The sequence below is a fragment of the Podarcis tiliguerta genome (genome assembly GCF_965153285.1).
Source record: "Podarcis tiliguerta genome assembly, chromosome: 9".
Lineage (NCBI taxonomy): Eukaryota > Metazoa > Chordata > Lepidosauria > Squamata > Lacertidae > Podarcis > Podarcis tiliguerta.
This window is the reverse complement of record NC_139542.1, coordinates 21629979-21656962: the sequence shown is the minus strand read 5'-3', so window position 1 is coordinate 21656962 and position 26984 is coordinate 21629979. Positions and strand designations below refer to the sequence as shown.

At 43.1% G+C, this 26984-nt stretch overlaps 1 protein-coding gene and 1 long non-coding RNA gene across 7 annotated transcripts in view; one reads left to right on the top strand and one right to left on the bottom strand.

Moving 5' to 3' along the window:
* The window catches only part of LOC310685201, a 606217-nt gene that overhangs the window by 526608 nt on the left and 52625 nt on the right, over nt 1-26984 (bottom strand). The gene's annotated exons all lie outside the window — the stretch shown is intronic.
* LOC310685166 (sodium/hydrogen exchanger 9B2-like) lies at nt 88-24411 on the top strand. 6 transcript variants are annotated; one of them, XM_083456791.1, is made up of 12 exons: nt 88-109; nt 5754-5851; nt 7140-7281; nt 10700-10870; nt 12317-12459; nt 13734-13861; nt 14889-15064; nt 18308-18414; nt 18758-18907; nt 19837-19945; nt 21019-21155; nt 21931-24411. In XM_083456791.1, exons 2-12 carry the CDS (start codon nt 5795-5797, stop codon nt 22144-22146), a joined length of 1536 nt encoding a protein of 511 aa, XP_083312917.1. In that variant the 5' UTR covers nt 88-109; nt 5754-5794; the 3' UTR covers nt 22147-24411. The 6 variants fall into 6 exon arrangements, with proteins under 6 accessions (XP_083312917.1, XP_083312918.1, XP_083312916.1 ...); XM_083456792.1 differs by lacking the exon at nt 88-109 and adding an exon at nt 142-937; XM_083456790.1 differs by lacking the exon at nt 88-109 and adding an exon at nt 2534-2791.

The following is a 26984-nucleotide window of genomic DNA, read 5'->3' as shown; positions in this document are numbered from 1 at the left end:
ATTAATCTATTTGATTACTTGAAAAACTGCACAAATGTTCTCAAGAAAAGCCTATGTACTTTGTTTTTTAGATGGTGCAGTGTGTGTGCTGCAGTACGCATCAGAACAGGTATTCCCCATTCTCACACAAGACAGAATGCCATTTCTTGGTACACTTTCAATCTATAGTAAATGTAAGCATTAGTACCAGCAAAAATATGTGGGGGCAAAGTATGGAAGGAGGTAATGCTCTAAGTCAGAGCTTTACAAACCCTGTGCCGCAACATGTTAATGTGTCGGCTGCAGTGTGTAGGTGTATCATGTGAATGCTCCTCGATCTCCTCCCAGGACTGGAAAGAGGTTAGTTTAACCTCTGATTTGCTAGTAAAACTGAATTATTGTGCCGCGAAATGTTTAAAAAGTGTGTTGTCAAAATGAAAAGTTTGGAAACCTCTGTTCTAAGTATTAAAAAAACTGATTGACAGGATTACAAGTCATGTAAGGGCAGTGTGGAAGAAAAATCAAGTCTTGATGAGGGCAAAGTCTGCTCAAGACCCTGTTTGTTAAGACAAGGCAGTTGCGATGGATAAGACCTCATCACCAGCCCGACTCTCCTCTGAGCTGATCGGTGGGGTGTTCTGCTGACGTACAGAGCTTAACAGCTTTTATTGGGGTGGCAATGTTCTCACAACCTGGTTAATGAGAGACCACAAGTTAGCTTTGAAAGGAAAAGCACAGGAAAACTGCATTTGTGGGTCAAATCCCCTCAATCATTCTATCCTGGAAGACCTGCTCCCTGCCATGCAGACCTTCTCCCACTTGGCCTGGGAGGGCAGCGCACTGACTCCATCTACAAAAGCTGATGCAGCTGAAGAGACCAGAGATAGTCTTGATAGTCTCTCAGTTCAGACCCAGGTCATCGAACCTGAGCTTCCACAGCTGCTGGCAGCAGCAGCAGGTATGTTCTGTGCTTATGAGAATATTTTATTCTCTAGCTAATTATGCTGTTCTAAATGGGGATTTTATATTTGGCTTCTTTTAGTGATGTTTTCTTTTGAAATGTTTTAAGATTTATTTTTCTTAACTTTTCTACATTGAATGTGCATTCTGTAGTTGACCACTTTAGCAATGTTTTATTTTGAAATCTTTAAGATAATAGTTTAGTTTCTTGTTGATTATGTTGCTTTGAATGAATACTTTATATTTGACTTACTTCACTAATGTTTTATTCTGGCTTGTTTTATTCAGTCTTTTAATGTGGGTTGTGAACCACTTTGAGATCCCCCCCCCCTTGAAAATATAAAGTGGTATAGAAAAGAAATGAGTAATAATAATAAACATAATAATAATAATGTTCCTTTCACATTTTAATCTTTTAAGCCCCTCACCCTCCTTCATGCTGACACTTTTTTTACACTCTAGGGAGACATGGCCTTAAGATACAAACAGTCTCAGACCTTACAGACCCCAGACCCATACATTCAGCGAGGACTAATGAAATAAATGGTGTTCTGTGATAGAGATAGATAGATAGATAGATAGATAGATAGATAGATAGATAGATATAGATAGATAGATATAGATAGATAGATAGATAGATAGATAGATAGATAGATATTTGTAAAGATCTGTATTTTGGAAAATATTAATGTTCAAGAGGAAAAATAATTTGCAACAATATAATTTTTACCCTTATGTCTATGTGTATTTGGTATAATCTTTTTATGACAACTTTTTATTTGAAGAAGATATGTTTCACATTTTACAAATTCTGTATTTTATAAACAAAACAAAACAAATACCCCACCCCAAAAAATCCTGTTAAGAAAATTCAAAAATACAAAATTACCCAAAGTAAACATCCCTTTTCTACCCCTTGACAATCTTGTTCTCTGTTGTAGTCATGTGTTGATGGGACTTGAAGTTCAACAACACCTGGAGTACCTACCCCACATTGACTACCTATCCTGTATCACTGGGCAGCACACCTGGAGCCCTCCAGCATTCCCAGGTGAAAATAAGAATGTTCTGCTCTACATCAGTATCACTGCTAGTGAGTTGTATTTATTGATTAAGGGTCCCCCCCCCGGCTTTAGGGGTATGCGTACCCCTGCATCCCCCCAGAAAAAGTACTGTATACACACACGTGTGTGTGTGTCCGTCCAATTATATTCTAAGTTTTCAAGTTCTTGATGCAGTTAAGCACTTTGATCGTTAATGACGGCTGGCTTATTTTAGATATAATGTTTAAAACATGCATACAATTATAGAATATATTTTAAAGCTGGGAAAAAGGGAAGTAGAAACTCAATGTATTGCTGTGTGAAAGTGGCTTCAGATAATCTTCAATGCCCCTTTGTGGGTGCAGCAGTCCAAGCCACCGGCTTGTTGGTTTCCTTTGTAAACAACAAAAAACGAATTCCCGCCATGCTCTCCACACAAACAGCTGAGGGGAATGCTCCTCCCGGTTGCCAGTTAGCTTTCTCTTCCACTGCCTGGCGCTCTTTCTCCAGGCTCTCCCTCCTTCCGGAAGGTCAGGAGCGACCGTTAATCAAGCGGAATGTTGGAGAGGATGGGATTTAATCCACGCCATCTTGGTTTCCATGGCTTGACAGAGGGTTGGTGAAGTCCCTGGAGAGAAATGGTCGCCTCAGAGCCAGCCTGGCGATCTGCCGCTGAAACCTAGCTTGAGGGACAGAGGTTGACTCTTCAAGGCTGCCCTCCTGGCCTGTCCACTGGAAGGTGTAAATCAGGCTCAGCCGCCTCAGTGGTCAGCTATTCTGGGCCCTCTGGCTCCTCTTGCCCTCCATGGGTGAGCAACGGCTTCTGTGTGACTTTCCGAGGACAGGTAGGGATTTATCTCTGAGAGGGCTGGCATGTGCACTTACATTGATCTGCCATTGAACTGGCCCATATTTGTTCAGCCGAGCTGCTTGAGACGGAAAACATATTCCAGCTTGGCCCAGTTAATGGTTTCTTAAACCCTGCTGGGTTCACTGGAAGTTATTCCCATGTAAGTCAGTGCAGAGGTGACTGACTGCTACAGCCAGAGCTTTTTTCTGGGGGTACGCAGGGGTACACATTCCCCCAAACATTTTGTGAATCTAAGTTTGGCCTCATTGAGGGGCAGTATTTCAATATGAGTAGGAAAATGAGAGGATCCGTAAACATTTTTTTAGGAAAAAAGCACTGGCTACAGCCCAATCCCAAGCATGTTTACTTGGAAGTAAGGCCCATTGATTTACACACCCTAGTAAGTGTCTTAAGGGTTGTTGCAGCCTTAGTCTCAGTGAGCAAGTGTTTAGGAGGTGATCTTAATATGAAGCTTTTAAAAAGCTGTTTACCATTTTTATCCCCTCTTACCCAGGATTCATGTTTCCTTTAGAAATGAAGCACAGCGGAGACTGTGATGTCTTTATGATGTTTTTTTCCAAACACACACAACTTGAGCCTATGATAGGTAAAGGTAAAGGTACCCCTGCCCGTGCGGGCCAGTCTTGCCAGACTCTAGGGTTGTGTGCCCATCTCACTTAAGAGGCCGGGAGCCAGCGCTGTCCAGAGACACTTCCGGGTCACGTGGCCAGCGTGACAAAGCTGCATCTGGCGAGCCAGTGCAGCACACGGAAACGCCGTTTACCTTCCCGCCAGTAAGCGGTCCCTATTTATCTACTTTCACCCGAGGGTGCTTTCGAACTGCTAGGTTGGCAGGCGCTGGGACCGAGCGAGGGGAACACACCCCGCCGCGGGGATTCGAACCGCTGACCTTTCGATCGGCAAGCCCTAGGCGCTGAGGCTTTTACCCACAGCGCCACCCACGTCCCAAGCCTATGATAGAGAGGTTCAAAACATTGCCCTCCAGGAGCGCCCCTTCTCTCCCATTGCTGCAACCTCTGATTCAAAACAGGCAACTGACTTTGTGCACTGGGCCCCTTCTCCAGCTTGCTAAGCTTAACAGACTGACGCCTTTTTCACATCAATCACAACGCAGCCAACTGAAAGTCTAAAATGTCATCCTAACAAAAACTCTAGCACTGTCTTCTAATGTTCTCAGAGCTCAGGGAGGGGCTCCTTGCATTTGCTGGCCGGCACAGAGTCTTTGCTTTGCTGATAACCCATCTCCCCTTCTTCTCTGCAGTTGGCCCATCTTTTAGGCAATCTTTTGAACACGGGGAGCTGAGTTATTAAGGGTCTGGCTTCCAGTTTAACTCTCCAAGCATTGATTATATTCTAGCACTTACTAAATACAGGAATTGTGGGTGTCTTGCACCCACAAACCCTGGCACCCACAAACTCATAACAATATCAGGGTTTCCATATTTCAAAAAGTGAAAACCTGGACAGAAAAGTTGTTGAGCTTACGGCTGCAGTATTCCAGATATGTCCAGGAAATTTCGGGTGTATGGCAACCCTAAACAATACACACCTGGGCTGCTAGAGATGTTCTCATTCTTGCCATAGTTCTAAACAAAGCAAAAACATTTGGCCCCTCCACCTTGCCAAACCACAACTATAACTCTTCATTGATTTTAGCACCCTAAGGTCATCATTGCTGCTCAAGCTTTGACAGCTATGTGGAACAGCGCCACTTTAGCAAACCACTGTGTTCCCATCTGAAATCAGTTTCTTTAACATGTCGGCAGCCTACCAAGGCTTTGTACACACTATAGGGATGCGGGTGGCACTGTGGTCTAAATCACAGAGCCTCTTGGGCTTGCTGATCAGAAGGTCGGTGATTTGAATCCCCGTGACGGGGTGAGCTCCCATTGCTCTGTCCCAGTTCCTGCCAAGCTAGCGGTTTGAAAGCATGCCAGTGCAAGTAGATAAACAGGTAGCACTGTGGTGGGAAAGTAAACAGTGTTTCCATGCGCTCTGGTTTCTGTCACCGGTGTTCCATTGCACCAGAAGCGGTTTAGTCATGCTGGTCACATGACCCGGAAAGCTGTCTGTGGACAAACGCCGGCTCCCTTGACCTGAAAGCGAGATCAGCGCCACACCCCATAGTCACCTTTGACTGGACTTAACCGTCCAGGGGTCCTTTATCTTTTACCTTTTGCACACACTATAATTTTAAAGCTCATTCAAAGCACATTCTTTCCCTCAAAGAATTATGGGCACTGCGGTTTACTCCTCAGAGTGTTACAGCACCTCTTAAAGTACAGTACCCAGAGTTATTTGAGGTAAGGAATGTGGTTTAAAGGTATGGTGTACACAGCCTAGAAACTGTATTGGCGTGCTGACTGTGGAGGCTTCCCTCCTCTGCAACCAGCATGGCAGCACAGACTACTAATCTTTTACTAGGTCAGAAAAAAACCAAATACTTTACACAGTTTAGTAAATGTTATTAGTCGATCTGCAAGATTTTGCTAGAGCATTGCACTAGAAGAAAAGAAACCCAAATCCAAAGATGTTCTTTTACTCAGTGCAAGAGTTCGTGCAACTTCAAACACATAGTTTTTTTTGTGTGTGTGTGTCAGCGCCTTCATTTGTTTATTTATTTATTTATTAAGGATTTTCCAGGCAGAAACTGGAGTATTGCTGTGTAACCTGCCTATTATAGCACTGTATGAACTTCCACAGAGCATTGACTGTTTTTCCTTCTACCCTTGGTTCATTGGATCGAAATCCATTGTAATTTCGCAAGTAACCATGTGGTTGGGAAGCTGAATGTTTAAATATTAATGGAAAGAAATCCCAATGCTGTTGGGAGTGGGAGGAAACCCATTTAAATCAGGTAGAATATATGGCACCTGAAATGCATTTTGTTTAAATCATAGGTTGGTCAGCATGTCGGAGGATGTTGTGAAGAACAGTAAGGATGGGAGGATACTTTGCAAAGACCAATAAGGTTGATTCCGAGCCCGAAATAGCTCAGGTATTTGTCAATTACATATTTTATAAATATATTGACAGTTTGGGTCAAAAATGACACCCCCCCCATGAAGTATTTACCTATTTTTTAGGGAAACCGCCAAAAACAAACCCTGGACATTTTAGCTGCTATCTGACAATTCTGCCAGGATGCCATAGCGAATCCTGGCTATGTCCAGGAAATTCCAGACATATGGCAGCCCTAACTAGTGGAGGCTCTTAATGTGTTTTCGAGTTTCTTTTTGAATATACAGGCTGAGCATAGGTGGATATGCACAGCTTAAGTATGCCCAATAGGGCAGTTCATAAAAAACATTTTTTTGAAAATGCCTGCTCCAAAGGTTTTATCTTACTGCACTAGGGATTATATACCGTATTTTCCGCTCTATAAGATGCACCAGACCATAAGACGCACCTAGTTTTTGGAGGAGAAAAACAAGATAAAATAATATTCTGAATCTCAGAAGCCAGAACAGCAAGAGGGATCGCTGCACAGTGAAAGCAGCAATTCCTCTTGCTGTTCTGGCTTCTGGGATAGCTGCGCAGCCTGTATTCGCTCCATAAGACGCACACACATTTCCCCTTACTTTTTGGGACAGAAAAAGTGAGTCTTATAGAGCAAAAAATACGGTAACTATATCCAAAATTTCATGCCTATCAGTTAATGTCTTGACCCTGCTCCACTGAATTGAAATTTCAGCCCTCACGACATAGGAAAACGGCCAAGTAAACAGCTATTTTCATGGAGGAGGGTCAAGATATTAACTGATATGCATGAAATTTCAGATATAGCTATATAATCCCTAGTGTAGTAAGATAAGACCTTTGGAGCAGGCATTTTCAAAAAAATAATAATTTATGAACCACCCTATTGCCCAAGAGAGAGGGAAGTCTACTGCCCTACACCTCTCTAGCTCTCTCTTGCCCCTCTCCAGAAAACCTGTCTGCCTCATTTGGCTCATACACTGCACACCAAGATTATGTCAGCTGGAACGGGAAAAGGTCTTCCTTTGCCCCATTCAAAAGAACTTTAAGAAGACCCAGTTAGTGGGTGAAATCTCACTAACAAAAGATAGCTGCGCCTGGTAACTTTACAAAGGACAATTAAGGAGTGGTCCTTTTGATGTTATTCACCTTGTGATTTCAAAATCCCCAGTCTTGTCATGCTATATCCTCAGAAGTACCGTAAGTCCCATTGAGTTGAGTAGCACTTGCTTCTTAGGACTCCAGCATTATTTGGTACGTCAATTGTTGATAATGTGTCATCCTCCACTCTCCCTGTTTTAAATCAGGAGGAGATTCTTCCTGTACAAAATGAAGAGACAGCGTCACTGAAGGATTTTGAACCGCAAGTGGAGGAGGAGCCACCAGGAAAACTGCGGCAAATATGTATTTTCCCACCACAAGGCATATTTGCTGAAATTGTAACAAATGGTATGCAAAGGGAATGCAAAAGGGGAAGCGAATACAGCCACCCTTTAGTTTTCTATTGGCTATAATTGTCTTGGTTTCTTTCTTTTTTTAACCTAATCTTAAGGTCCAGGGTTTTATATTTAAAAAGGTATAATATCAGCTGATCAGTGGTAACTCCCCTTTTGGCAAGGGTGGAGAACTCCAGCATGTAACTAATCCCAGTGGAGACTGAAGTCACCGACAATCAGCTGATCCCTTAATTACTGGCTTTTATTCAGACATCACGCTGCTGGCCTATGGAACTGTGAATTCTGCACAGTGTCACAGCTAACAGTACTGGGATTGTTTTCATGGTCTCTGATTTGTGTGGGGATGTTGACCTTCAACCTCTGATCCACCTCTACAAGGCAGAAACAAACCAGAGGTTTAAGGAAGTTGCAAGGCTAATTATCCCAGGATAATTAATTGTGGGACCTCAAGCACCCTTCAGAGGTGAATTGGCAAGAAACATGTAACGTATTCTAACATTTTCATGTGTAGTTCTTTAGCAGGTTTGGCTCAGTTAACCTGCCTGGATATGTTTAGCCACTCGGAGCTCTTTGGAAGAAAATCAGAGTGTGATAAATCAAGTAAAACCTTCAGGAGCCTTAACCAAAACCTTCAGAACGCCACTGAAATTCTTTTGGCTGCTAAACAGACAAGATAACTGATATCCCTTCCATTTTGATCTATCAGCTCTGCAGTTCATTCCTAACTGTTATTGTTTTAATCATTATTGTAAGCTTTTAAGCTTGGTCTTAATGTTCTCTCTTGTAAGTGAACTCCCAAAAGTCTATAATCCTCACTACATTTATGCAGATTATCTTGAAAGTGGGTCATGACCAAGCACACAAAGAGACACTTTCTCCTGTAATGTGTACAGAATATGACCCAAATAATTTGACCTGCAGAAAACATTATGATTCATGCCTTGCTGCTGAGTGAAATAATAGAATCATAGAATCGTAGAATCATGGAGTTGGAAGAGACCACAAGGGCCATCGAGTCCAACCCCCTGCCAAGCAGGAAACACCATCAGAGCACTCCTGACATATGGTTGTCAAGCCTCTGCTTAAAGACCTCCAAAGAAGGAGACTCCACCACACTCCTTGGCAGCAAATTCCACTGTCAAACAGATCTTACTGTCAGGAAGTTCTTCCTAATGTTTAGGTGGAATCTTCTTTCTTGTAGTTTGGATCCATTGCTCCGTGTCCGCTTCTCTGGAGCAGCAGAAAACAACCTTTCTCCCTCCTCTATATGACATCCTTTTATATATTTGAACATGGCTATCATATCACCCCTTAACCTCCTCTTCTCCAGGCTAAACATGCCCAGCTCCCTTAGGCTTTCCTCATAAGGCATTGTTTCCAGGCCTTTGACCATTTTGGTTGCCCTCCTCTGCACACGTTCCAGTTTGTTAGTGTCCTTCTTGATCTGTGGTGCCCAGAACTGGACACAGTACTCCAGGTGAGGTCTGACCAGAGCAGAGTACAGTGGCACTATTACTTCCCTTGATCTAGATGCTATTCTCCTATTGATGCAGCCCAGAGTTGCATTGGTTTTTTTAGCTGCCGCGTCACACTATTGGCTCATGTCAAGTTTGTGGTCAACCAAGACTCCTAGATCCTTTTCACATGTACTGCTCTCAAGCCAGGTGTCACCAATCTTGTATTTGTGCCTCTCATTTTTTTTGCCCAAGTGCAATACTTTACATTTCTCCCTGTTAAAGTCCATCTTGTTTGTTTTGGCCCAGTTCTCTAATCTGTCAAGGTCGTTTTGAAGTGTGATCCTGTCCTCTGGGGTGTTAGCCACTCCTCCCAGTTTGGTGTCATCGGCAAATTTGATCAGGATGCCCTTGAGTCCATCATCCAAGTCGTTGATAAAGATGTTGAATAAGACCGGGCCCAAGACAGAACCCTGTGGCACCCCACTAGTCACTCTTCTCCATGATGAAGAGGAACCATTGATGAGCACCCTTTGGGTTCGGTCAATAGGCCAGTTACAAATCCACTGAGTGGTAGCATAGTCAAGACCGCATTCTACCAGCTTCTTTACAAGAATATCATGGGGCACCTTGTCGAATGCCTTGCTGAAATCAAGGTAGGCTACATCCACTGCGTTCCCTTCATCTACCAGGCTTGTAATTCTGGCAAAAAACGAGATCAGGTTAGTCTGACATGACTTATTTTTCAGAAATCCATGCTGACTGTTGGTGATCACAGCATTCCTTTCTAGGTGCTCACAGACTGTTTGCTTAATGATCTGCTCCAGAATCTTCCCTGGTATTGATGTCAGACTGACTGGGCGGTAATTATTTGGGTCATCTCTTTTCCCCTTTTTGAAAATAGGGACAACATTTGCCCTCCTCCAGTCTGCCGGGGCTTCACCTGTTCTCCAGGAATTCTCAAAGATGACTGCCAGTGGTTCTGAGATCACATCTGCCAGTTCTTTTAATACTCTTGGATGCAGTTCATCTGGCCCTGGAGACTTGAATACATCTAAACTAGCCAAGTATTCTTGTACTATCTCCTTAGTTATTCTGGGCTGTGTTTCCTCTGCTGAATCATTTGCTCCAAATTCTTCAGGTCGGGCATTGTTTTCTTTATCGGAGAAGACTGAGGCAAAGAAGGCATTGAGGAGTTCAGCCCTTTCTGTGTCCCCTGATTGCATTTCACCATCTTCTCCTCTGAGTGACCCCACTGTTTCTTTGTTCTTCCTTTTGCTTTTGAAATCTCTAAAGATCCTAGATGAAATGGTCACATAGGGGAAAGTTTTACTATTTATTAATCCGTTTATATTATTTGCAATGGTATTTATTGCCTTTGTTTTTTGTTGGAGATAGTATTCATTGCCCAGGAACAAAGAAAGAAGGATAAGTATGGAAGCTCCTTTGTCCCATTGGCTCCCTGTAACTTTCGTTTTCATTTGCCAGAGCTGTGTAGGAAATGGTTCTAAAATTGCATCTTCACTTTCCAGTGCTCCCATTCTGGTGCAGCGGGAAAGAACAGAAGGGGCTGCCAAGAAAAATCCCCATTCTCAAACAAATAACAGTAACTGGGAGGAGATCTGAAATCTCTCTAAAATCTATTTAGATTGCAGAACAACAATAAAAAAGCAATCACACTCTTCTGTGGCCTGGGTTGCATGGTAGCACATTAAGCACCATAGCTGATTTGCAACAGCCCATCATTGTTGACTGCATGACAAGAAGCATTTGACAGTAGCTTTAAATAAAGAATCAAATTAAAAGAACATTTTAAAAAACAGCACAGAAAAGTGCATTACTAGCGCAACTTTTGTTTCTTTCATTACTTTAACCAAAAATCAGTTTTCATGAAGCTCTGAAGAACATAACATGATTTCTGAAGGATGCTAAAGCATTTCTTCCCCTGTTTTCCAGTAGCAGCAGCAGCGCTGATCTGGGCTGTTTTCTGGGCTGTTCTAGGCAAGGAATGTCTTCCTGGTGGAAATGTCTTTGGACTTTTGTTCCTCTTCTTTTGTTCTTTACTTGGTGGTAAAATTATGGAGTCCATTAGAATACCTGGCTTCCCTCCACTCCCTCGTCTTTTTGGTAAGTATTGCTTTATCAGGTACCGTGCATCATCTTATTTTTACATAGACCTGGTTTTTTTAATATGACAGCAGAGTTGTCCAAATGTCAATTTAGGCTCCCATTTTTTTTATGCATCATTTCAAGAGGTTTCCATTGGAGATCAGCCATAGGCTTATTTCCTTCAGGTAACCGAAATGTTACAAAGGGTATTTCTAGTTTTAAAGAGTTTCTTTGTCCATTTCCCCCCTCCAGCCAGTGAGTAATAGAGGACTCTCAAGTGTAAGCAAGATATACAGCATATTTGCATCACCCTACATACGATCCCATCCAGCCAAAAGAGGAAAAGGTGTCAGTCTTGTTAAATCCATTGAATACATGCACTTAACTACCTCTCAGACTGAGCTGGACTTGGGTCCCTTGTATTTTGGGCAGGAGAGTGACAAAAGACAAGGAGCTGTTTGTTTAAGAAAAGCTGGTTTCTTAATATGCATATGTAAGTTGCTGTTAGGATCTTTCTTTGTATGTTGATGGTCATATACAGTACCTGTTTCACCAAGTATGTAAGTCTATTAGGGGAGTTTGCATTCCAACTGATGCACAGTAGCATCAGTCCCAGGGATCTCTGTGTCTTGTCAAATAGAAAAAGGAAGAATGACACCTACTAGTCACTGTCAGTTTAAGATGGAAGGCTGTTTTCCTTCTCCATCTGAGACAGCACAGAGTGGTTGGGGCAGAGAGAATCGTATCTGCATGTCGTCGTCTTCTTCTTCTGTGATCGCTCGTAGCTGAGTAAAATTGTCTTCTATAAATACAATTTTCACTGTGAGTCCGCAAGTGACTGTGGAGGCCAATTCTGGATCCCCACGTCCTTCCATAGTGGGGACATAGGTTTCCAGGCAGGAGTTAATCACAGTAGTGAGGGTTTGCCAAGCGTGCCTTCCTCCTAGCACGGTTCTCCCTTTCATCCCGAGTTTGAGCGTCTTCAATTGGAGCACTCGCAGGCCAGTGTTTCCCAGTTGTGAGTGAGATCTCCATGTAAATTAGATAAGTAGATACTGGTTTTTCAGACTTATAAGCAGCCACAGAAAAGGGCTTGGACAGGATCTGGGCTGCAGTTCTGGAGAAGGGATCTTTTCACCTTTGCCCACAAAACTGTTTCCTTGACTTAAATTCGTGCCACAGTTGTTACTTGGTACAGATTGGAGAAAAGGCATTCATATGCTGCTCGCTTCCCCAGCTGCCTGCAACTGTTAGTGGTTTCCAGCAGATTTAAATTGTGAAAGGTTAGAGGGGAAAGGATTCAACACCTCTCCCCCAGTGATATCGCCCAATCCCAGCCCCATTCCATATTGTTATTCTGGCACACGATTTACCACTGCAGCCACTTCGTCCCATGCTTTCCAAATGTTGCTTGCCACCTGTGATGTCAACAATGAGTGACATGCCTTTCTCTGTTCCATTTAGGGATGCTGCTTGCTGGGTTTCTCATCAGGAATGTCCCATACACTAGTAAACTAGTCCAGATCAATGTGAAATGGGGAGCTACTCTGCGAAACATTGCCCTCTCGATTATCTTGGCTCTTGCTGGTCTTGGCCTCGACCCACAGGTGAAGTATCAAATGGTCCTTGACACAGGCAAAATCTTTATGGACACTGAGATGTGTGGCAAAGAGCTTTCCTGGCGACCACACAAAAGCAAAATAAAAGAATGTTGCCCGCAGAAAGATTGTTTATTCTTTAAACTCTTCCCAGCTCCAAATATTCACTAGATAATATGCTAGATATAATTTCTCTATCCCACCACTCTCTAAACATCAGAGACATTTGCAGAACCCAGAAAACAGAGTTGTTACCTAGATGCCAAACCCACAGCTCTTGGATTCAAGCACCGTTCTATTTAAATTTTCCATTCCTAAGGAAGAATGAAAACAGATACAGTATTTTTTATTGCGGTTGTAGTGGTATGATTTGGTACAAAAGTATGGGGTTGTTGTTTTTTTTGCTTTGGAGCAAGCTCTGGAAAATATTTTAGAGCAAGTTTCTTGTATTGCCAATGTGCATTGGGGAAAATGCATCTGTGAAGGGCAACTATTGGCTAGCACCAATCCAACACACTTCTACCCCTAATCTCTGTCACTGTTTTTACATAAGTTTCTGAATTTTTTAAGGTGAAGGCTGAGCATCTTACTGAATACAATGGTACCTTGGGTTAAGAACTTAATTCGTTCCGCTTTAGTTAATGGGGCATCCCACTGCCGCTGCTCGATTTCTGTTCTCATCCTGAAGCAAAGTTCTTAACCCGAGGTACTATTTCTGGGTTAGCAGAATCTGTAACCTGAAGCATCTGTAACCCGAGGTACCATTGTATATTGTTACAGCTCCTGATCCACAGACCCTTTTTTTTCAATTAATTACTGTTTTATGTTTTCTGAATTACTTCCACTTACGCTCTGCTTGTATATTTGTAAATGAAGGGCATTGCAAGTCTCTAATTCTCTCTCACCCAAAGGGAATTAAAATTAGATAGTGTTGCCTGTGCATTCATTGCTTTAAAAAAGAGTGTGGGGAAAACTTACAAGGCCCCTAATTCTTGAAATTAAGGGTGAGACTTACTGCCAACCCAGTATGCAGTTTTCTGGAATGCATATCTGTAATGCACTTTGAAGAGCTGGGTTCACACTGCAGGAGACAAACTGAAAAGTGTACGTCTATCTTCATCCTAAACAGCTTGAATCCATTTCCAATCTCCTATTATAATGCATTGTATTGTCCCATACAATCAAAGCTCAGTACAGCAGAGCAAATCTCAACCGATTTTACATAACAGTAAAAAAGAATTTGACAACAGTTGTTTTTTAAAAAAATGTGTTTTGTCTTCCAGGCTCTGAATAAGTTGAAAGCGGTCTGTTTCAGACTAAGCTTTGGTCCTTGCCTCACGGAAGCCTGTGCAGCAGCTGTCCTGTCTCACTATATCATGAACCTGCCATGGGAATGGGGGTTTATGTTAGGGTAAGAGATAACTTTGCTTTCTCTTGCTTGCAAGTGGTACGTATCTTCTAGCAATACCTACAACTGCAATCTTAAACACAGTGCGCAAAGTCCCGAGCCCTGAGGGGATGCATCGTTTGGGTTCTTTAGTGTTATTAATAAGACTATGCAAGCATGGAATCTCTCCCTTCTCCTGCAATCCATTACCAGTCTGGATAATGAAGGTGCTTGGAGCGTTTCATAGAGTGGCAACACTGAGAAACACAGCGAAGACACACTGTTTAGGTTTGATGAGGCCCTAAGCTACTGAAGGTAACGGGGCCCTTTATATGTCCAGCTGTCCTTTGTCAACAACAAATTGTCACTGTTTTTTTGTGTTGAATATATGCTATGTGGTAATTTATGGACCTAATAGCAGGCATCCCCAACCTTTGGCCCTCCAGATGTTTTGGACTACAATTCCCATCATCCCTGACCACTGGTCCTGTTAGCTAGGGATCATGGGAGTTGTAGGCCAAAACATCTGGAGGGCCAAAGGTTGGGGATGCCTGACCTAATAGTCATTTGCACATGTTGCTATGCAACCAGTCCATGCAGAGTGTAGGCACCCTATATATAGAAATGAGCAAACCAGTGATGTTTTAGGGAGCAGACTAGCAGGCAGGGCCCATTATTTACATCATAGGAGCCTACACAACACAAAACACTGTTCCTGTATGTAGGTTTTATTTTATTTGTTTTTTATCTTACCTTTTGGAAATGTACATCCAGGTTTTTTCCCCTTTAATTTTTTTGGGGGGCCCCCAAGAGAGGGGGCCCTAAGCTATAGCTTGTTTAGCTTATACGTAAATCCGGCACTGCACACAGCTGTGTCTTGTTTTCCCTTTTCTGCAACATGGAGTGCATTGTTGTGATTATAGAGAAAAGGGATGGGGAGAGACATTTATTTCCAGAAATTTCTGATACATCATCTTCTGTAAAGTTTTATCTGAATGAAGCAATGTAATGTTCCCTTCTTTCTCCAAGAGCTAATTTTGTGCCCTTTCAGGTTTGTTCTAGGTGCTGTGTCTCCTGCTATCGTCGTCCTTTCATTGCTGATGTTGCAATCCAGAGGATATGGTGTCGATAAAGGCATTCCTACCTTGCTAATAGCTGCTGCCAGCATGGATGATATCGTGGCCATTACAGGATTCAACACCTTCTTGGGCATCGCCTTTTCCACAGGTACTGGAGCTATGCCCTAGAAATGAAAAGCCACTGCATGGACCCATTAAAAAAAGCATGGGCAGAATTGGGAGGCTGAATCTGGTGCTAGTTCCCTTGGGGATAGGAGAAGGCTGACTTCAGGAACGGTTCATTATGATGTGACCTCTTCTCTAACAGAGAATATATGTTGTCAAACAGCTGTGATTGGGAGAAGGGGAATTCCATTCTATTCCCATTAAAGCGGAAATTACTTAATTTGCACTTTCTGAAATGACGCACAGACTGCAGCTTGGCCATCCTTCAAACTCCACACAGCTATGAATTTTGCAACTAAGTGCTATGCATGAAAGAGGTAGCAAAAGCAGCACATCACACGAGACAGCTGCGCTGAACTTTTCCATTTTATGTGGTAGTTCACTACAGAGGTGAGCTTTCTGAAGACCTGTTATTGAGTATCCATCCTAAGTTGTTTGCACAAAGCCTGTGGGGCGGCTATATAGTGTCTGCTGTTTATTAAGCACTCATTTTTTTCTCTTCCTGCAGTGGTTATACAATAGCCACTGCTGAGTGAGCTAATTTGTTTGCACAAAGATTATACGACTTCCCATCAACTGATGGGAATCCCAGACTTTTTAGTGTGCTTTCCCATCACTTTGCTTACTACAAAAAAAGTCTGCTTTTAAAAAAGAAGTACAAGTTGGTTTGTTACGTGAAAACCTAAATTTGCAGGTATGAATTTGAATACATCCTTCATTATAGTGACAGTCTGGAGGGAACCCAGAATTCTGGTTCGGAGCTGAATTACACCAGCTTTGTCTTTCCTCTTCTATTCATTTTTGCACTTTAGAAACTGTAGAACAATCAAAGCAGAGGAGCGCAATTTCTTTTTTTCTTTTACTTCTGCTGTGGTACAGTGGCTGCCACCTGCTGGACAGAGAACCAATTGCAATGCTTTTATAGAATCATCGAATCTTAGAGTTGGAAGGGACCCTAAGGGTCATCTAGTCCAACCCCCAGCAATGCAGGAACCTCAGCTAAAGCATCCATGACAGATGGCCATCCAACCTCTGTTTAAAAACCTCCAAGGAAAGAGAGTCCGCCACCTTTAAGAAAGCCGACTTCATAAAACTTAGGGAAGTGCTGGGTGAGATCCCATGGACAGTAATACTAAAAGGAAAGGGAGTTCATGATGGCTGGGAGTTTGTTAAGAGGGAGATAGTAAAAGCACAACTTCAGGCAATACCAATGAGACGGAAACATGGAAGGTGCCTAAAGAAGCCAGGGTGGCTATCTAAAGAACTTTTAACTGAGTTAAGATTTAAAAAGGATGTGTACAAAAAATGGAATGGAAAAGGGGGGAAACCACCAAAGAGGAATTCAAACAAATAGCCAGCACATGTAGACACAAAGTCAGAAAAGCTAAAGCACAGAATGAACTCAGGCTTGCTAGAGAGGTTAAAAGCAACAAAAAAGGCTTTTATGGGTATGTCCGTAGCAAAAGGAAGAACAAAGAAACAGTGGGGTCACTCAGAGGAGAAGATGGTGAAATGCAAACAGGGGACACAGAAAGGGCTGAATTCCTCAATGCCTTCTTTGCCTCAGTCTTCTCCGATAAAGAAAACAATGCCCAACCTGAAGAATTTGGAGCAAATGATTCAGCAGAGGAAACACAGCCCAGAATAACTAAGGAGATAGTACAAGAATACTTGGCTAGTTTAGATGTATTCAAGTCTCCAGGGCCAGATGAACTGCATCCAAGAGTATTAAAAGAACTGGCAAATGTGATCTCAGAACCACTGGCAGTCATCTTTGAGAATTCCTGGAGAACAGGCAAAGTCCTGGCAGACTGGAGGAGGGCAAATGTTGTCCCTATTTTCAAAAAGGGGGAAAGAGAGGACCCAAATAATTACCGCCCAGTCAGTCTGACATCAATACCAGGGAAGATTCTGGAACAGATCATTAAGCAAACAGTCTGTGGGCACCTAGAAAGGAATGCTGTGATCACCAACAGTCAGCATGGATTTCTGAAAAATAAGTCATGTCAGACTAACCTGATCTCGTTTTTTGACAGAATTGCAAGCCTGGTAGATGAAGGGAACGCAGTGGATGTAGCCTACCTTGATTTCAGCAAGGCATTCGACAAGGTGCCCCATGATATTCTTGTAAAGAAGCTGGTAAAATGTGGTCTTGACTATGCTACCACTCAGTGGATTTGTAACTGGCTGACTGACCGAACCCAAAGGGTGTTCATCAATGGTTCCTCTTCATCCTGGAGAAGAGTGACTAGTGTGGTGCCACAGGGTTCTGTCTTGGGCCCGGTCTTATTCAACATCTTTATCAACAACTTGGATGATGGACTCAAGGGCATCCTGATCAAATTTGCAGATGACACCAAACTGGGAGGGGTGGCTAACACCCCAGAGGACAGGATCACACTTCAAAACGACTTTGACAGATTAGAGAACTGGGCCAAAACAAACAAGATGAATTTTAACAGGGAGAAATGTAAAGTATTGCACTTGGGCAAAAAAAATGAGAGGCACAAATACAAGATGGGTGACACCTGGCTTGTGAGCAGTACATGTGAAAAGGATCTAGGAGTCTTGGTTGACCACAAACTTGACATGAGCCAACAGTGTGACGCGGCAGCTAAAAAAGCCAATGCAATTCTGGGCTGCATCAATAGGAGTATAGCATCTTGATCAAGGGAAGTAATAGTGCCACTGTATTCTGCTCTGGTCAGACCTCACCTGGAGTACTGTGTCCAGTTCTGGGCACCACAGTTCAAGAAGGACACTGACAAACTGGAACGTGTCCAGAGGAGGGCAACCAAAATGGTCAAAGGCCTGGAAACAATGCCTTATGAGGAACGGCTAAGGGCCCCCTGCTGAAAAAGTTTGCTGACCCCTGGTGTAGACGCTGCTGAGACAGAAGTGTGAACAAACTGGGAATGTGGGTTTGAAGTGAATTAAAGCTCTGTTGCCCTATCACAACAACTCCACTTTTTTGAAGGACTTTAGGAAAGTGAGGGGGCGGGGAAGGCACCGAAAAGTGTGGGATGAACTAATGATTAATGGGAATAATATAACCACTGCTCAAGCAAATAAGGATTAATGCTCATTGCCATATAACCACAAACAAATTAGAACTCATGCTCAGCAAAGGCCAGACATAATCTATCCTCTGCATAAACTTTATGCAAGCAAAGCAGGAAAATGAAATTCTGTGTTTACACCCTTTTCTTCTGTTGTGTCCAAAAAGGCTCTGTCTTCAAGAGTATCCTCCGTGGTTTAATAGAAGTTGTAATCGGCGCAGGAGCTGGTGGCCTTCTGGGAATTTTTATTTGGTACTTTCCAAGCAAGGATCAGGTAAGAAAGGAAGCTGCTGGAAAGTTTCAGCCTTGCATCTCATCAAGGAGAAGTGGTAGGGGAATGATGCAAAAGACACCATCCATGTCCTAGTTTATGACTGTTGAGAATGTGATCCAGAGATTGTCAATGCTACAAAATCACTCTTTCCCAAGGATGTGAATCCTCCGTGACTCCGTTGGAGGGGGGTGAGGATCTTTCAGTCATTGCTGATTTTGTCCTAAACGGAGGACTCATTTGTAGATTTTAAATTAACATTATGATTCCATCAATTTAGGGCAGTTTCTTAGTAATGCTATAGTAATATTTTAAAGATACTTTCTATTTTCTTCCCTGGTCTTAGACATATGTTGTGTGGAAGAGAGCATTCTTTGTGTTGGGTCTCTCTGCTTTTACTCTTTTGAGCTGCAAGCATTTTGGCTTTCCTGGATCTGGAGGCCTCTGCACAATTGGCTTGTCATTTCTGGCTGGGCTGAGATGGTCTGTGGAGAAGGTGAGCATTCTGCAAACATAAAGTTCTTGTTTAGTTGTTTAGTCGTGCCCGACTCTTCGTGACCCCATGGACCAGAGCATGCCAAACACTCCTGTCTTCGCAAACATCATCATCATCATAATTTATTTTTACCCCACGCATCTGGCTGGGTTTCCTCAGCCACTCTGGGCGGCTTCCAACAAAGACCAAAAATACATTAAAATATCACACATTAAAAACTTCTCTGAACAGGGCTGCCTTCAGATCTCTTCTAAATGTCAAGTAGTTGTTTATCTCCTTGACATCTGATGGGAGGGCCTTCCAGAGGGTGGGCACCACTACTGAGAAGGCCCTCTGCCTGGTTCTTTGTAGCTTCTTGCAGTGAGGGAACCACCAGAAGGCCCTCGGCACTGGACCTCAGCGCCCGGGCAGAACGATGAGGGTGGAGACGCTCCTTCAGGTATACTGGACCGAGGCCGTTTAAAGCTGAGAACTCAGGAACAGATTTGTGTGAAGGAGAGAACTCAAGTTGGACTGCTTTACAGTAGCACCCTGGGCTCCTTTAGCATCAAGGGCAAGATAGAAATGTAATACTATGAATGACAACAACTACAACTACACAATATGCTAGTTATTCATAGCTTAAACTGAATAGAAGTTTAAAATTTTTAGAAGTTTGGGGGAAATGGGTACAAAGTGAAAAGTGGTTCCTTAAACAAAATTAATGTTGGACACATTGATCAATTACACGGCTAGTTTGTGGGGGAAAGAATTCCAGAATCCACAGCCGGTCAGCACCTGTATTGATCAGGACCAACCAACATGCCGCAGAATAATATATTATGCTAAGTAATTGCTTGTTACGTTAAAAATTGTTATATTTTAAAGATCTAATAAAAAAGAATAATACTACTTCTTGTAACACTTTGTGCTCACTCTTCATCTTGCAGAAAGCAGTGGAAGAGATTGTTAGAATTGCCTGGCAATTTTTCCAACCCTTTCTGTTTGGTTTAATCGGGGCCGAAATATCCGTTGTCTCTCTCGGACCAAGAATGGTTGGTAAGTCTGCTAACCTGTGCTGGCAGGGGTGCCAACTTGAATAAGACATTGCGGGAGGAGGGGCAGGTAAGCCCCGCCATGCATAATTGATCACATGATGCAACACACACACACACACACACACCATTTGAGTGACAATGCCCATCAAGTTGTGAGTGGCCCGGCCCCCTCAAATATTTTATTAGGGACTCAGCCTCTAGAAATTGGCTACTACGCACTGATGAGTAGGGCTATAGCCCCTTAAAAAGGTAAAGGACCCCTGACACTTAAGTCCAGTCACAGACGACCCTGGGTTGCGGCGCTCATCTCGCTTTACTGGCCAAGGGAGCCGACATTTGTCCACAGACAGTTTTTCCGGGTCATGTGGACAGCATGACTAAGCTGCTTCAGCTGAAACCAGAGCAGCACACGGAAATGCTGTTTACCTTACCGCCGGAGTAGTACCTATTTATCTACTTGCACTTTGATGTGCTTTTGAACTGCTAGGTTGGCAGGAGCTGGGACTGAGCAATGTGAGCTCACCCCATCGCAGGGATTTGAACCACCGACCCGATTGGAAAGCCCAAGAGGCTCAATGGTTTAGACCACAGCGCTACCCTCGTCCCTTAGAGGACAGCTAATGGAGCATCTCCTCCAAAGCTGAACAAGCATGCATTTCCACAAGTGAATGGGCAGAGCAATACCCCGGAGAGAACAGAGCAGAGGGTCAACTGCTGCATCCCAGCCCCTGCTGCTTGTGTGAGCCACAGCAGAAGGTGGCAGGCTGGAGTGGCTTCTTTCCCCATTTTTCACTGTGGCAGCTTAAAATATACTCAGAGTCCTGAAGTGATTTCATGCTCTTTATTGCTAGCGTAGGGGACACAGGCAAGTCCAAATGGCCCACACAGTTCTATTCCCTAACATCTTGCAACTGCTCCCCACCGTCTCAGTTGGCCACCTCGCTCTCGCTTAATGTTAGGGCTTTGTCCTGCTGACACATCACCCCACTTTTGACTTTTGTTCCTAATAAGATGAGGATGAGGGCTGATTTCCCCCCGAGAGGAATAATGAAGTATATATCCCTCTGCCTACAGGGTTTTGTTTGATCACAATGTGTTTGTCTCTCATGATACGAGTTACTGCTACATTCCTGTTGGTGAGTTTTGCTGGCTTGAACTTCAAAGAGAAAACATTTATCGCGCTGGCATGGATCCCCAAAGCAACTGTCCAGGTAGAGTATGCCTATATAGGAGACCCTGTTTCTTCTGCAGAAAAGATGCTAAATCACCCGCCATGGTGCGCTACTCTAGGTGGGAAAGGCGTATTGCTTTTGACTCTTGCAAGCAACCTGATAATCAGCTTCCTTACTCCATAGGTTAATTTCTTTCTCTTTCTGAAGTGTTTTCTGTCACAGCTCTCTTAGGAGATCACTTTCCCCATGCATGCAGATTTGCCCTCAAAAGTGATCTCACTAACAGAAGCCCCTTCTGTTGACCCCAAAAGCATTGTTTTTACTTTGGGGAGATGCCATTTTGCTTCCTAATACACAAATTCAGCAACCCAGTGAATTATAATGGTAACAATACTGATAACTTGACCCATACAGCAGCGACAGCCCAGGCCTCCCATTTTGCAAGTCAAAAGCTGATTTCCCCACAAGCTGGATTGAGCCCCAGGGTCTCCAAATTTAAGAAGGGCCACAGTGAACTGCGATTGTAAGGCTATTCAAATCTGGCTCCTGTAAGTCCTGAACTGGCCAAATGAAAGAATCCTGCTTGCACTCTAATATTAGTCAATGAAGTTCATGGAGCGAAAGGGGTTTCCTTTCCCTCGCAACCGCAGCAGCACTGTCTGTTCAGGAAGGCCTCTTCTAATTCTCCAGAAAGGCTTCTTTGTGGGGTGCAGGTAGCTTCAGAAAGGGGGACACGCAGACAGGAAACTTTCCTTCTGCGACTATAACATGTGATCCAATTCAATGTCCTTTCCACCCCCCCCCTTCCCTGCAGGCTGCAATTGGTTCTGTTGGTTTAGATACAGCCCGAGAGCTGAAGGACCCAGTCCTAGAACATTATGGCCTGACCATCTTGACAATAGCTTTCCTGGGAATCCTGTTTACAGCTCCAACTGGGGCTCTGATCATTGGCCTGGCAGGACCCAAACTCCTTCACAAGACTGACTTGGGCGATGAAGAAGATGGGGGGAAAGCATCTTCGCCAATATAGGGAAGTGTCAGGGAATACCTAAATCGGAACTCCAAGCTTCCAAGAAATCACAGTGCCCTATAGTGGCATACCGTTGTCTGAAATCCCATGTGGAATGCATTGTAGGTCCTGCTAAAACAGCAGCCCAAGTAGAGGAGAATATAGTTACATTAAATCAGCATCCAGGTGTTCCTTCATCCTTCACACAGGAATTTTGAATGACCGCAGCCACAAGTGGAGTAGATCAGTGGCCTGGTTCAAAGAGACAAATGTCAGCAGGGCATGAGAAAGCATTTAGGGTGGCTCCATGAAGTGTCACTGGAAGTTTATTCAGTGGTCTCAGCAGAAAGACATGCCAGAAGCACCAATCCCATCAGTAAATAATCAAGAGAAAGTTCATAGACTTTACAACCGATGGTCAAAGCTCCCAATGGCTTTTCCAGTAGCCAAAGGCAGTTATGTTCTGGCAATAGATATGCAGTCTTTGGGACCATCCAGGGAGAGTGATGTTACAAATATTGTAATGGTGCAGTGGACAGTTGTGGATTTTGCACATGGAACAAAGAAAGTTCATCAAAGTTTGTCCATGTATTAGATACTAATCTGGCTGGTCTGGCATTGCAAAGATTCATATTGTCCGCCATCGTTTCCCCATCTACATGTTATAACGTTAAAACAGCAACAACAACCCAGCGAAAGTAGTAGCTTCAGAGCAGCCTGCAGCAATACATCGGCCTCTTTGACCTAATGGGTTGAACTGGATCCAGGAAGAACTGTTGGAGTCTTTTTGGCTTCTTAAGAATATACTTGCAGAGGAGAGAAGAATGAGGAGGGCAGCAGGAAATGACTGCTATTGGATGAAGGATGTGTGATCCTGCTGGGATGAATACAGATTATTTTTTTTACAGCTTTTACAGTTGCTGGCAATCACACATATATGTGTGTTCTGTAAAACGAAAGGGTTGCTGAAGTTTCAGAGGATACATGAGTTTTAGGACTCAAAAAACTAGATACTAGCAAAACTTGAGTCAAGAGCTGCACATGAACCTTAGAATGCTGTCTCCAATTTAACAAGTATGGGGAGTGTATTACTGTAAAGATTTTGCAGATCCACACATATGTCATTTAGGAAAACCTTTTTTTCCATACTCTTTCTCCATACCCATGAATATTGCATGGGGGTATTTTTGTGTTTTTTAAAAGAGCAATGTTGGGCATGGGTTAGAAAGAAATTGGGGTTTTCCCCAAGCCTTGAGACCCAGTGGTGATGAAGTCACTGCTTCATAAGATGCTGCAATTCCTTTGAAAACTATTGAGGGCATTGTACTACCTAAACAAAACTGCTCACAATTCCTCCAGTACACCCAGTTTGTTTGTTTCTTTGTTTAAAAAAATGGGTGCTGGTTTGTAATGCTCGCAGTTTTTTTGCTGACTGCTTTGTAAAAACAAAACACCAGAGGATCTTTAATGTGGATCAGGTGAGTGTGGAAAGCTGTATTATCTGCATTTTTATTGCTTGTGGCAAAAGCAGTGCTTTTAAAACTGTTGTATGGAGGAGTACAGGAGTGTCAAATAGCATAAGAGACCCCCCTGCATCACATTGCTAATCATATTATTTTAAGGGGAAAGTTTTAAAATGGAACTTTCCCTTATCCCTAGCTTTGATTTCCACTACAAATACTCAAGGGTAATAATATTGGCATAGTGTACTGAGAGCTGCCATCTGTTGGGAAAGAGAAACAGAATGCTAAAAAAAAATATGCACTTTATAGCTTTACTGCAATGTTTCACCAGAGGGAGCAAAAGGCTCAGACATGCATTGTTTTCCTCCATTTTGGTCTTGGAAGATTGAAGAGTCAGAGTCTGAGTCTTCCCTGCACACTCAGATCTGATTTCTACAATAAGTCTTTTAATGTTCCTTGGGTAGACATAAGAGTTGTTTTTTACAACAAAGACAAACGTCCAGTAGTCATTTTCTAAAGCCGAAAGCCACCATCTGGCAACCTTTAACTCTGGCAAGGTGTGAAAAGTACTGTGGATCAGATTGCTGCATCTGGCTGAGGTTCTGCTGTCAGTCGTACAGAAGGCACCATGTCTCTACAGCAAGCTGACCTCAAGTCTCTTACTTGAAGTGCCTTCCAGGTGCGAATTCCTGAAATAGCAAATTTGCACCCTTTGCTCAACAGTAGCAGCAGTTACAACTGGATTTGCTTTCTTTCTAGTGCATGACCACTTTGATACTGGGAAATGTAAAAGAGAAAAGAGAAATAAATGTCAATGACTTTATAGAGTAGTGTTCTTGTTTCTTTTAAAGTCAAGGGTCTATTGCTTAGGTAACCCTTTTTACTAATTACATATATGCTTGCATCACGCGTGATCACTTCCAGATCTCTTTATAGAGCATTCACCCTTCGTTGCTTGCAGAAAGTTTATGGGGAGGTGTGCTATTTATAGAGCATTCATTTTGATTTGTTTGTGAGGAGGCAGTATGACGTTGCATCGAACAATTGCACTTTCCAGGACATTTCCCCATCACCTTCTTTACTAAAAAAAAATCTCAAGGAGGGATATATTTGTGCAAGAATGCAAAACCCACTTTAATTGCAGAACTTGAGTTTGCCAGTATGCAATTGAAATCCCTCACCCAACACAAAATATTCCGGAAGTGGCGCGCATAGATCTATATTTTGAGTTTGAGGGTGCCAGTAAGTGTTAGAATTTAATCAAGGCTTGGAGTGTTAAACTGGGTGCCAGACACTGAACCCCTGGATTCAGTAAGTGTTAAAATAGAATCCAGGCTAGGGTCCTGATGGGGTAATTGCTTGGGATGATGAGCCATTAAGAAAGCAAGGAGAGGGGGCTCTGTGCCAGAGAAGACAAAGTTTGAAGTAGAGTTTTGGGGCTGTGATGTGACCTAGAGGGATGAGGTTGCAGGCTTGGAAAGGAACACACAGAGAGAGTGTGCCATGGCTGATTTCTGCTAGTATGCAAGGCTATGGGAAAAGCTGTGAACCCCTCTATCATAGGCTCAGAATATATATATGTGTAAATAAGCCATATATCATACAGACACCATGGTTTCTGCTGTGCCGCATTCCCAAAAGGAAACACGAGCCCTGGGTAAGTGTCTGGAACCTTGCACTGCTTGGTGATTGGGGTGGCATGCAGATATATGGTTCTGCTCTGCAAGTAAAAGCAAATAGCCAGATGTGTAGTAAGATGATACCCTGTGCAGCTGTTGCTTGGTAGAGAAAAGGAAAGGAGGGGGACACATTGGGGTGAGACCAGGAACAACTCATGTATAGTGCAGCTTAACAGAAATCCTGGAATCAGCTAGATCTGTATAACTGTACACCTAATATTTGGCAGTAGCACCATTAGCCAGGCTAACTTTTGTCCTCAATGTTACATGCAAACTTTCACAAGAGGATGCTTGAGGAGAGGGAAGATACAATGGGCCATGTTTGTTTTGCAAAGGCTCCCTGCTGTCAGCTATTGCACATGATCCTAAAACAAAAGATTTAAGTAGATCCAAAGGCCCAGAAACAAAAGCTGTAATTAATATCCTAAGCATATGCAAGGAACCATTTTCCAGACCTTGAAGCTGAGCAGTGCATGGTTCAGGGAAGAGCAATGTAAGGCACAGGGTGAAAAGACTGGGTTTTTTTCTTGCTCTTTCAAGCTTTCTGTCCAGAGGCTTCAGAACCATTGGCTTGGATCCTAATTTACTGTGTGAGTGGAAGAGAATATATGTTCATGGCGTGGTGCAAGATATAGCATGGCCAGGGGGCTGGGTTGGGAGCTGGGGATGGAAGAATTCACAGAAATAATCCTTCCCCTTATACTTTACAAATTTGCCAAGCATAGGATATTCTTGTAGGCGTAATGGTGCAACGCTATAACAGAACTGCAGTTTTAAAAGCGAACTGTCTATTATAGGCGGATGTCTACAATAATGAATGAGGATATTTTGAAATGTTCAAGATGGAATTGTCTAACCTGATCTTTGTCGCCTTTTAGCCTAGTATCCACAATTGGATCCACTAGCACCTAGGAACATCCCCCTGCCCATTCTCCCCCTTTCTCTTTAAACATGTAACCAAACATTATTGCTATGATTTCCTTCATTCAGGCTATGCCCTAATTGTGAGCCATGGTGTATCAAGCGGGAGACATGCAAAATTCACAAAGGTGCGATGTAGAATGAATATTTTATTGGTAGTAACAGAATTACATATGTAACTTCCTCCATGGTGTAACTTTCCAGGTCTGTCTCTTGCACACACACACACACAATGTTGGTTGTGCACCATAACATCCTTTGAATTGTCTGTAGCAATTACCGTGAAATTAAAACCCAACCCAACAAAAGTTTAGACACAATTCCAAATCGGCAAGCTGCCTGAAATATATATCAAAAGGATCAGGCAAGGTATGTAGGTGAGATGCTAGGCACTTCACAAGAAATCTTAAACTGAAATCGGAGCCTGCACCTCAGGCTAGCAGCGTTTCATCCACAGGAAAGGAGAGGCCTGTTCTAGTTTTCTCCAGTTCAGATTTCAAAAACAACACAAGTTAGCACTGAGCTGCTTCATTCTGGTGTTGTGAGGAAAATTATCTTCATGTTCCAAGTGTGGTGGGCATCTATTTTATCTCCCTGTTTGCTTACGGAAGGTTCAGAGAATCACAGAATTGTAGAATTGGATAGGATCCTGAGGATCATCTAGTCCAACTCAATGCAATGCAGGAATCTTCTGCCCAACATGGGGTTCAAACCCATGACCCTGAGGTCGGGAGTCCGGTGCTCTACTAACTGAGCTATCTCAACTACATCATGGTTCAAATCCCATGATTTATCA